Below are 12,621 nucleotides of genomic sequence, written 5' to 3' on the forward strand. Positions count from 1 at the left end.
ATTGTGTAAAGCAGTCTTGTTCCATCATCTTCACTTAGAAGTCTGTTGGATACAACATCATGTTCTTTTCCTTAAACTTCATAAACCTATGAGGTAGGTGTGAAAGTAAACTAAATCTTGGAACCCCAAAATCAGTAAGCCAAGGGAAAGGTCAAGCTGAGAACTACGTAGCTAGGCAAACCTGCCTCCCATTCTGTTCCTAAATAAGATAGCAACAAAGATAAAAAAAACGACATACCTCCCTCGCGATTTGCTCACAAGGAAGAGTTCTGTTGAATTTCACCCTGCCCATGTAAACTGATAGCTTATCTTCAAAGATGTGGGACAGAAAGTCATCCCTCTGCTCATCTGAGACAAATGCATATCTGATCGGTTTCTCTGCCCTGTTGTTTATGTAAAAATGGAGATTCACTGAGCCAGACTAAATAATGTATTCAGTGAAAGGCTGACCAAGGATTCAAAAGAATGCAAACTTTTGTCTCTTATCTGCCTGTGACCTGGACGCCTGCCTACCCCTCACCCCGCCGCTTCTTTTGGACCAAGCCAATATATCAGTATTAGTTGATGCCTCATGTCTACCTAAAATGTATAAAAGCAAGCTGTATCCCCACCATCTTGGGCTCAGGAACCCCTGAGGCTGTGTCACGGTTGCATCCTTAACCTTGGCAAAATAAACTTTCTAAATTGATTGAAATCTGTCTCAGATACTTTCGAGTTCACAAAGCAAATCATTCCCAATTTTTTAAAAGTTAAGAAAAATAAATGTAAAGCAGTCACACCATTGGTCAAAAGAAGCAATGAAATCTAAAACTAGGTTTTTGTCTTAAGTGTATAGTCGGGGATTTTTATTCACCTGGTTATATAACCATCATTACCATCTAATTCCTGAACATTATCATCATACCCAAAAGAAACTCTATTCCATCAACATTCACTCCTCATTCCCCCACCCCCTGACAATTACTAATCTACATTTTTTTTTTTTTTTTTTTTGAGATAGTCTCGCTCTATCACCCAGGCAGGAGTGCAGTGGCACAATCTTGGCTCACTGCAACCTCCTCTGCCTTCCAGGTTCAGGTTCAAGCAATTTCCCTGCCTCAGCCTCCCGAGCAGCTGGGATTACAGGTGGCTGCCACCATGCTTGGCGAATTTTTGTATTTGTAATACAGACCTGGTTTCACCATGTTGGCCAGGCTGGTCTCAAACACCTGACCTCAAGTGATCCACCCGCTTCAACCTTAATCTACTTTCTATCTATGATATGCCTATTCTGGACATTTCATATAAATGGAATCATACAATATGTAGCTTTTTGTATACGGCTTCTTTCGTTTAGCGTAACATTTTCAAGGTTCATCCATGTTGTAGCATGTATCAGTATTCCACTCCATTTTATGGCTGATTAACATTCCAATATATAAATATACCACATTTTGTTTATTCATTCACTAGCTGATGGACGTTTCGGTTATTTCCACTTTGGGGGCTATTATGAATAATACTTCTATAAATATTCTTGTACAAGTTTTTTTTTTTTTTTTTTTTTTTTTACAAGTTTTTGTGTGAGCATGTTTTCAATCCTCTTGAGTATCTATCTAGAGGTGGAATCACTGGGTCATATAGCAATTTTATGTTTAACTCTGAGAAACTGCCAAACTGTTTTCCACAGCGGCTGCATCATTTTATATTTTCATCTGCAAGGTATGAGGGTTACGATCCACATCCTCACCAACATTTTTGTGTTTTTATTTTAATATAGCCTCCTAGTGAATGAATATAAAGTGATATCTCATTGTGGTTTTGATGTGCATTTCCATAATGACTAATGATACCAAGCATCTTTTTATGTACTTATGGACCATTTATATCTTTTCTTTGGAGAAATGTCTATTCAATCCTTTGGCCATTCATTTCTTAGGTTGTATTTTGTTGTGAATTGCAAAAATTCTTTATATATTCTGGATACTAAACTCTTAGCTACAAGATTTGCAAACATTTTCTTCCATCGTGCGGGTTGTCTATTTTTACTGACAGTATCCCCTGACACTCACAATTTAAAAATTTTGATGAAGTCCAATGTATCTATTTCTTCTTTGGTTAATTGAGTAAAACTAACATTATCTACCTCTAAGATACTAGTTGCCTCCCTAAAATCTTATCCATACACTAAGTCTTCCTCAGTGACTCACAGAAAGCAAAAATGGAAACTTCTGGTTCAAATTAAAAGAACTTCTATATTTTAATTTTAATTTGATGTTATAATCCCACTTGGGAAGATGGTAAATAAAGAATTGACAGTAAGAGCCAGTGCTCTCCTCAAGGTCATTTTCTTTCAAATTTGATGGTTTGAATAAACCTATTACCAATTTATAATTATTCAGTAGTCCATATAAAACGAACTGATGATTGCAGATTAATAATTTGCATGCAGTTTTTCTATAACACCACATACCCACATATTGAACAGAGAAATGTGATGTCCTTGAATCTGAATACCTTGAGATGGTGATGATTCTGATATGGAAAAAGAATTAGCAATGGTCTCAGAAGTCAAACAATAAAGTGGTTATATAAATAAACGAAGGCGCCAAACTTCAAAGTCCTATCTTCCCTAACATGTCATGAGTATTTCATTTTAACAAAAGTATAAATAGAAAAAGGTAATTCTTAAAAATAAAACAATTATTGGCCGGGCGCGGTGGCTCACGCCTGTAATCCCAGCACTTTGGGAGGCCGAGGCGGGCGGATCACGAGGTCAGGAGATCGAGACCATCCTGGCTAACACGGTGAAACCCCGTCTCTACTAAAAATACAAAAAATTAGCCGGGCGAGGTGGCAGGCGCCTGTAGTCCCAGCTACGCGGGAGGCTGAGGCAGCAGAATGGCGGAACCCCGGGCGGTGGAGCCTGCAGTGAGCTGAGATCGCGCCACTGCACTCCAGCCTGGGTGAAAGAGCGAGACTCCGTCTCAAAAAAAATAAAAAAAATAAAAAAAAATAAAACAATTATTAATAAATTAATCTCCAATCTCTAATCTAGGACATCTAAATTATTACTCATAGCATTCTTTTTTATTTTATAAGCGACTGGGTCTTGCTCTGTCACCCAGGCTGGAGTGCAGTGGCACCATCTCAACTCACTGCAGCCTTGAATTCCTGGGTTCAAGCAATCTTACTACTTCAGCCTCTCAAAGTGCTGAGATTACAGGCATAAACCATCACATCCAGCCCACAGCATTCTTAAGACTACTGAACAACCATAATTTTACAATTAAAATGCTGTAATTTATAAATGGACAAAATGTACTCTTAATGGTATCTATCATCTTTGCTCACTTGTCAAGAATCAAATATTTGCTTATACTTACCATACAGCAAAATTCTGAAGCTTGAAATCATTGAAATAACTTTTTCATTTTCAAGCAATCTGTGAGCAAAACCACCTAAAATTCTTTTCTGAACACTGAGTTCAAAAAACATGGTATTAATTTTATATTTAAGAATCTAACATTTCCCTCTGTGAAACAAATCTTCACATTCCCACTGGTCTCCCACTTACCTCTTTGTGTTACTGAGGTCCATGGGGTTTAAGGTTGCTTAGAAAGGTAAAGCTTAGGAGAGTAGGTGGATGGTATTCACATGTGAAGATAACTATACAATCATACCTCTGATAATAAACTTCTTTCATGAATGAAGTCAGGCAAATTTTTAGCCAAAAAAACTCAGAAATCATGGGGAACAAAGCTGCAGATATTCATAAATATTATTCAGTAAACAGTTTATATTTGTCTTTTCCAACAAAATGGTGAAACCTCAGAGTTTTCTGCTTAAAAAAATTTTTTTTGTTCATTTTCTTTCTGTAGGAAGAAAACCATTTCTGTTCTCTTCACACCCACTCCTAATCAAAATAAGAATCTGCTGTAGGTTATTTACATTTATTGATTGACTGATTAAATATACCTAAAAGGGAATGTTGATCACATTACTTAAACGGAATGTGTATTTTAGACCTATTTCTGATGTTAATAGCAAACAGATAACTTAGAAGGCAGAAGACAGTATTCTAAGTGGTTTATACATATTAACCAATTTAATCCTTCAAACAACTCCCTGAGATAAGTACCATTATTATTATCATTTTGCAGCTGAGGAAACTGATGCAGAGATGTTAAGTAACTTGCCAAGGACCATACAGCTAATAAATGGCAGAGCTAGAATAAAAACCTTGGCAGTCAGGCTCACAGTTACAACGCTGTACTGTTTGTCATTACTGCAGTTGGTACATCTATAGAGATTAGGAATAAAAAAGGAGATCTGAAATGATTCTTGACCATACTTTAAGGCTAATTTTGAAGTTAAAGATGACTTAGACCTCTCGGGTTGCCTAAAACAAAAATGTCAGAAGACAGAACTGTATAATCTCCCCAGAAGGTAACTTCTCTACACACCTGGGAAAAGCAAACCAGGAAGACTAATGACTTGAAGTTACTGAAACCTCTTCATTAATGTTCATCAAATTGGATTTCAGAAACATTTGTTGAGCTTGTGGAAGTATAAAATAAATAAAAGTAGTAATTCCTCCCTGTAAGGATCTTACAACCTATAGGAAACAATATTTTTCTTTTGAAACTCAAGTTTAATGTGATAAACACTACGATAGAGATGAGCACAGTATACTGAGGGAACATAAGGAACTCCCACCTAATCTTGGCTGAGTGGGGAGCTCAGGAAAACATCCTGGGAGATTTCAACTGAGCTGAAACTTTGAGGATGAGTATCGCCCAAAGGTGGGAGAAAAAGAGGGCATGTTTAGCAGAAGGGATAGAATATGCAAAGGAAGTTTTAAAGGCAGGAGAGACCATGACAACATTTAGAGAGGAAGTGTGAATACTGTAGGACTGGAGCATAAGAAATAGGGAAAGCACTTCATGGAGTGTGAAGGATAGAGGACTAAGTGGTAGACCTGGGCCAAATCAAAAAGAGTCAACATAAGAAAGTTTGATTTTTACTCTAAAGGTAATAGGAAACCACTGAATAATTTTACAAAAGAGAATAAGGTGACTCCGTTGTGTTTGGGTACCACTATGGCAACGCAGCATAGTAGCTAAGATCTTGGGCCCCGGATTTTGAGTTCTGGCTTTGCTGCTTACTCACTGGGTAAACTTATGTATGTTACTTAAGCACATACTACTTCACCTCTCTGAACATCAATTCCTCAGCCGTAAACCAACAATAATAATATCTAATTCACAGATTTACTGAGAGGATTAGGCAAGAAGATCCATTTAAAACACTCAGCAAAGTACTTGGTAAGCTATTCATCACTATCAGTAGCAATGTGGAAACGGATTAAGATGGACTAAGGCGGAAGCCATGAAACCAATGAGAGGTTACTGAAATAATCAAAGGGATAAGCAAAACCTAAAATAAAGAAGCAGCTATGGAAAGGTCAAGAAGTCAATGGGTTCAAAACATTAAGGAGAGGCCCGGCGCAGTGGCTCACGCCTGTAATCCCAGCACTTTGGGAGGCCGAGGAGGGCGGATCACCTGAGGTCAGGAGTTCGAGACCAGCTTGGCCAACATGGTGAAATCCCCCCTCTACTAAAAATACAAAAATTAGCCGGGCGCGGTGGCAAGTGCCTATAATCCCAGCTACTCTGGAGGCTGAGGCAGGAGAATCGCTTGAACCTGGGAGGCAGAGGTTGCAGTGAGCCAAGATCGTGCCACTGCACTCCAGCCTGGGAGACAGAGCAAGGCTCCATCTCAAAAAAATAAAAAATAAAAAAAAATAAATAAATTAAGGAGACAGAAATTCTAGGACTTTGGGACAGTGTTGCATGGGAGTAGGGGATGGATAAAGATGGCCATGTTCCCCAAGAGAGGGAATATGGGAGAAAAAGCAACATGGACATGTCATGGTTAGAAACATTTTATTCCACACATTAAAAACAGAATTCATTTATTTACCGCCCAGTAGTCCATTCTCCCTTCATTAGCCGCAACACCACTCTCTCATGGTTTATCTCCTACCTCACTGACTACTCTTTCACATTCTGCTTTTCAGGGTCTTTTTCTCCCCTTGTCTCTCAAATGTTAGTGTTGCCAAAGTTGGTATTCTCAATGCGTTTCTCTTTTTACTTCTCAATCTCTCTCGTGTGAGCTCATACGCTCCCAAGGCCTTAATTAGTATTCACCTGTTTACTGATGACTTCCAGATCTCTACTTCTGGGTGTGACTACTCAACCCAGTTCTAAACCATATACATCCATTGTATACACTGGAATATCCCAGGAGGATACTCATTCAATGTGTCTAAAACCAAACTCACTTTCCTGCTAATCTGCCTAGCTCTTACATGGACCAATTTTAAAAACAAAAACAAAAAATCCTTTCCTTCAGACTTTCTCTCACAGGGTCTTCCCCAACCCCCAATTTGTGACTGCATAAATTATGCTCCTTCTCCAATCTTAATCCAAATCCTCTATATTCATCCCATCAAGACAGTCTATATTTTCTTGTAAAGTCCATTTTTAGTAACTTTTATGACATTTCTGTACTATTCCATTCTAAAATACATCCTTATCCCTTCTGTGTTATTTCTAACTCTGGTTAAAAGCACTGAAATAAATGCCCTCGACTTCCTTCTTCATCTCTAAATTTCTTTCTTTCTCCATTCTCTTTTTCTCCAAGACTAAACTTCCACGTGTATACCTGATGCTAATCTTGTTCCCTTAGCTGCAAAGACCTGATTTATGAGAACAGAAACCTTGTCCGTCTCATCTCCAGCTACTGGAATGATTGTATAGCACATGGTCTATATTTTTTAAACATGTATTGAATGCTTTATTAATTAATGAATTATCCTCTCTTTCTGGTGCCTTTCCAGTTTTTCCACTCTCCTTCTACATTGGGTTCTTCTGTAAATCTACAAATATGTTTAAGTCTTTCTCCAATGAAGAAACAAAAAAGACTCAGATTTTCTCTTGACTCTCTTTTTAAGACATTTGATATATCTTTCTGTCTACCATCAAGCTTCTTTTAAGTTTTAAGCCACATCTTCATCATTTAATCTTTTATCACATTTTTTTTTGTTTGTTTTTGTTTTGTTTTGTTTTGAGACAGGGTCTTACTCTGTCACCTAGGCTGGAGTGCATTGGTGTGAACATGGCCCATTGCAGCCTCGACCTCCTGGGCTCAAGGGATCCTCCTACCTCAGCCTCCTGGGTAGCTGGGACTACAGGTGCATATCAGCACTAATTTTTAAACTTTGTAGAGATGAGTTCTCCGTATGTTGCCCGGGCTGGTGTCAAACTCTTGGGCTGAAGCGACGCTCTCGCCTGAGCCTCCCAAAGTGCTGGGATTACAGGCATGAGCCACCACACCTGGTCCCACATTAATGTTCAACACTTTGAAGTGTGGTTTCCTCCTAAAACTGCCTTCTCAAAATCACGAGAGACCTCCTAGACCCTTTCTCACATTTTTATCTCCTCTGATGCTTTCTGTACATCACTTAAGACAAAAGAACACTCACTGCTTCTTAGAACTCTTCTCCTTCCTTGATTCCCAGAGATGTCTTCCTTTATTTCCTATAAATAATCACAGCCCTTACCATGCTATTTGTAGCTATTTATTTGTCACTGTCCTGTACTAGACTTAACAATTTCTTGAACACAGGTGTCGTACCTTTTTTTTTTTTTTTTTTTTTTTGTGATAGGGTCTCACTCCAATTGCCCAGGTGGGAGTGGAATGGTGCGATCTCAGCTCACTGCAGCCTCAGCCTCCCAAGTAGCTAAGACCACGCCCAGCTAATTTGTTGTACTTTTAGTAGAGACAGGTTGTTGCCCAGGCTGTTCTTGAACTCCTGGAGTCAAGTAATCCACCTGCCTCGGCCTTCCAAGGTGCTGGGATTACAAGCGTGAGCCGCTGCGCCCAGCCAGGTGTCATACCTTAATCAGTGTATTCCCACTATATGGCACTGTGATTGCTCAATAAATATTTGTTGAATAAATGAATGAATATTGCCATCAGATCAATGCCTAAAAGAGTTCTAGGAGTACTGGAGAATGGGAGTGTTGGTTAAAATAACGATGACGGTTGACATTCTAAGGAAAAAGGGCAAGTAAAAGTAGTATGAGGGGCAATGCACTATTGGAAAGCAGCGTAATTCACATATTCACTCATTCATTCATTTGACATTTACTATGGGCAAGGCAAATAAGATAATCAAGACATAGTACCTGTCCTCATAGATCTGTCTTATAATCAAAAGCTGAAGGTTTGGGGGTGGAGTGTTAAGAACTGGTAGAAAATAGGAGTAAGATAACTGTGTCACTAAAGAGTAATTCTAAATCTAATGTTAAAATATAAGCACAGTTTGGAAGACCACAGCCAGCTGCTTCTGGTCTACTCACACGTTTGTAATCTAGGTCTATTAGTAGCATTTCTCAAACTTCAGTATGCATAAGGAGCACCTGGGGATCTTGTTAAAGATGCAGAAGTCCCGACTCTCTGGATCCCAGAAGTCCTGACTCTGTGGATCCCAGAAGTCCTGATTCCGTAGATCCACGAATCTATGTTTTAATAATCATCACAAGTGATTACGATGCTTTTGGTCTGCAGAGCATGCTACTGTAAAGTCCTCAGTCATTCATGTTTTAATTTTGCCATATCTGAGTTCTACCTATAGTATTACTTTCTTAATAATTCATGTAATTGCTATATGTGTGTTAATAATTCATTTAAATTGCTGCATGTGTGTATTTATACACATATGTATCTCACCCTTATCCTAAGCAAGGTATTTGGTGACTTTTTAAATACATATAAAATAAATACACAACCATTAAAAAGGTCTGTCTCTAGTACATCAGCAGATTGAAACAGTTTGAAAAGCACTGCTCCAGAGTTTATGCCCTGCAAACACCACACCCTGCATGCAGTCTGATGATATAAATTATATTAAATAACAAAAAGTTCCAGGGCAATGAAGTTCAGCAGAATTGTGCTTCAGAAGAGTTAATCATAAAATAATCCAAAAATTTTTTAAATGAGTGTTCTAATTATTACAAAATGACATTAAGAAAATTCTCCCCATAACATAAAATATTGACTTTTTATTTTAAAAAGTTTTGTCTTTTATTCTGGCACTTAACTCTCAGAACATTCTTGAGCTGACACCGGAGCCAACCGCAATAGCTAAGCCATAGAACTTAACAGCAGCTGGACCAAAATGAAGATATATCTGTGTTCTTGACCCACAATAAAACACTCATCCATTTTATTTAGAATTAAATTTGATTAGGACTGATAACTCAGTTCAAAGGTATAAACTTGGTAGCTCTTTCTTCTCCTTTAACCCCAAAACAATTTATAATAGTAGGCAAAATGATACAGCAAAAATATCAGGGGAATAATTGTATCTCAGGAAGGTCTATTCCTTAAAGGCTTTGGCAACTCACAACCACAAACAGAAAAGACAATTGAAATATTTCACCAAATTAAAGGTTGTGTTGATATTAAGCCTTTAAAAACAATATTCTCTAAATTATGTTTTCTCTTAAATGGCTAAGAAAATCATTTTCTACCAAAATACTCTTGAGTGGATGTCTTTTGGATTGTGTGTCACAAGCCAGTTCTATACATGTTTAATTTCTAGTCACATTGAACAAAAACAAAAATGAATGACTGTGGTCCTTCATCTCTACATTACTTAAGTCAGCCGGAAATTTACCTTCCTACTTACTGATTTATAAAGCACTTTACCCTGTTTACCCTGTTTGGATGACTACTGCAATCGCCTCCCTACTAGTCTCCCCTGCTTCAGCCTTTTCTCCACAGTCTGTTCTCCACACAGCAGCTTAAGATGCCCTGTTTAAAATGTCAGATCACTCACTTTTATGCTCAAAACTCTGCAGACCTTTTCTCAGAGTAAAAGCCAAAGTCTTTTAAATGGCACACCAGGCCCTCTAATATACAATCATCCTATAGCCGACAGCATTAAGACTACTGAACGACTGTAATTTTACAATTAAAATGCTATAATTCAAAAATGGACAAAATGTACTCTTAATGGTATCTATCACCTTTGCTCACTTTTCAAGAATCAAATAATTCTTGATCCTACCCCTTAGCCCCTGTCACAGGACTCTTTCCTTGCTCACTTTGCTGCAGCTACAATAGCTTCTTTGCTGTTGATTGTACACACTGGGCATATTCCAGACACAGACGCTTTGCATTTGCTGTTGCTTTTCAGAGACTGCACTTCCCACGTGAATCCTATGGCCCTGCTCTACCATTTCCTTTAGGTCTTTGCTCAAATATCATCTTCCAGGTGAGCCCTTTCATGGTCACCTTACATACAATCCATACTTCCCACCCCCAAACATATTTCCTCTCCTCTTTTCCTCTTTTGTTGTCCACCATACCACCCACAATTTGACATCCTGTATCTACTGTTTGCCATTTGTTTATCCCACAAGAGGGTGAACTCCTTCTGGATGAAGACCGTCTATCTGCTTTGTTCACTGCTGTATCCCAGTAACAAGAACAGTGTCTGGCACATAGTAGATGTTCAATAAATATTTGCTTAACGAACAGTGAGTATTACTCCAACTCTAGAACTTTCCGTCTTAACCTTATTAAGAGCTAAAAGGCATACCCCAATTTCGGGGTGGCATTTGACTTTTGCGAACTTCTATGCAGTATCTTTTGTTTGACACACGGTTCTCTCTGATTTTTCTTAGATAGTAGTAAGACGACAGGAAAATTCCTAACCAGTGTGCAAGAAAGAAAATCAATCATGCCTAACACTGATTTTAGATAATATCTTATCCATAAACCAACAGAGAAAATGCCTTCTGAATTTGTAGCTTCTCCTCTCAAACCCAAGGAAAATAAACTGAATATCTGTTGCCTTTGCCGGGGTGGGGGGCGAGAAGGGGGCCAGGAGAGACGTGGAAGCCCAGGAGCCCTTCTTCAACCGCATCGACTCTTGTGTACTCCAACTTACTTTTTTCGAGGGGGTGGGCATCGCTCGAGGTCTCTGCCAGGGGGTGTCTGTCACCCTCTGAGGTGCCCATTGTGCTGTGTCTTGAGAACAAGGAGTGGTGGGCGAGGAGGGGGTAAGAAGGGATGCTGCTTGCGGCTCCAGCTGCCTCCGAACACAAGGTCGGGAGGCGAGGGATCCGCGCGGATGTCTCGGAGGCCAGCGGGCGCCCGGGCCGCGCGCTCGGATCGCAGCCTCGGCCCCGGGGCGCGGGCGGGACGCGGGCTGCGCGGAGTTAGGCCCGGACAGAGCCCCATGGCCTCCCGGCGGCCGGGCACGGGGCCCCGCGCACCTCACTCACCCCGGTTCCCCCAAGCCGGCACCCTTCTCGGTTACCTCGAACTCTCTTCAGCGAAATGGGATCCTTCTCCTGTTCTGCTGACATTACAGACCGCAAAGCATGACTCCCCCCCAGGCCGCGGGAATTCGGTCTCTTTGATGCTGCGGCGGCGGCTCCTCCTCCTCGCGGGGCCGCTGCGGCTGCGAGGCGAGCCTCGGAGCCGAGACACGGCCGAGGGCGGCGGGGACGCGGGCCGACTTTGCAAAGTTTGGGAGGAGGACGAGGCCTCGGGGCGGCGGGGCTGCGTGCGGGCACCGGCGGGGCTCAGCGGCGGTGGCCGGGAGCGCGGCCTGGGGGCGGCCCCCCACCCGGGGCCGGCATGTGCTGAGGGCGAGGGCGCCGCCGCCGCCTCCTCCCACTCCTCCTTCTTCGCCGCCGCCGCCGCCTCAGGAGCCGCTGACAGGGGAGGCAGGAGGCTGGCGGCCCGGCCCTGGCGGCGCACTCACAGCGCCCTCTGAGGAGGAGGTCTGCTCTCTCGCCGCTCCCGAGTCGCAGACACAAAAGCCCCCAGACAGGAGCCGCCTGTAAAACCCGCTCTGGGGCGGGCGAGGGACGTGGCGCGGCCCCGCGGCTTCCCCGCCCTGAGCTCCCCAGCCCCGCGCGGGGACGGCCTTCGGGGGGCGGGGGCCGCTGCCTCGTCCCGCGGCGCCTCCCGCCGCCACCGCCGCCGCCGCCGCCGCCTCGCGCTCCGCCTCGGCCCAGCCCCCACGGCCCGCGCGCGCCTCTCGCTCCGCGCCGGGGCTCGCGGGCCCGCGACTCTCGCAGCCCGGGCGGGCAGCGCGCGCCCAGGGGCCGCCCCGCCCCGCGCCCGGCGCTCCCTCGCCGCCCTCCAGGCCCGAGGACGCCCGACCCCGCGGCCGACGCTACCGGGCCCAGCTTTCGCAAGGAAAGGACATCTCCGAACTTGGTCGGAGGCCACAGCGGCAGGCACCTCGGCCTCGCAGCTCGGGATCGGAAAGATGAACGTACCATGCGAGGAAACTTTGTAAGCGGGAGCCGGAGAGTTCTCGGCGGGCCTGTGGGGATCCAGATTCCCCGACTCCGTGTCCGCGTGGCCGCGGTGTGGACACCTGTTTGTGGAATGCCTCACTTGCTATTTTAACGACTTGACTCTTCAAGAAACAGCGACGTAGAATAAATTCCAGAAAGGACGGCGGGCGGGGCGGTGGTGGGTAGAAGCTGTGACGCGGCTGGATCTCATTTAGACGTTGAATTTCAGGAGGAACACCCCAGTGTGATT

The 12,621-nt window shown here is 42.7% G+C and overlaps 1 protein-coding gene across 3 annotated transcripts in view; it reads right to left on the bottom strand.

The window, feature by feature from the left end:
- Positions 1-12,001, bottom strand: part of PYGO1 (pygopus family PHD finger 1) — a 56,345-nt gene extending 44,344 nt beyond the window's left edge. For all 3 annotated transcript variants that reach the window (XR_009209730.1, XR_009209729.1, XM_032175234.2), the window contains exon 1: positions 11,378-12,001. Coding sequence is in view for 1 of the 3 variants with exons in the window: in XM_032175234.2 (XP_032031125.1) it covers positions 11,378-11,426 (49 nt within the window). In the remaining 2 variants the exon portion in view is untranslated. The remainder of the gene's footprint in view (positions 1-11,377) is intronic.
- Positions 12,002-12,621: the final 620 nt, after the last annotated feature.

This window comes from Hylobates moloch, unplaced genomic scaffold (assembly GCF_009828535.3).
Source record: "Hylobates moloch isolate HMO894 unplaced genomic scaffold, HMol_V3 SCAFFOLD_14, whole genome shotgun sequence".
NCBI classification, from domain to species: Eukaryota; Metazoa; Chordata; class Mammalia; order Primates; family Hylobatidae; genus Hylobates; species Hylobates moloch.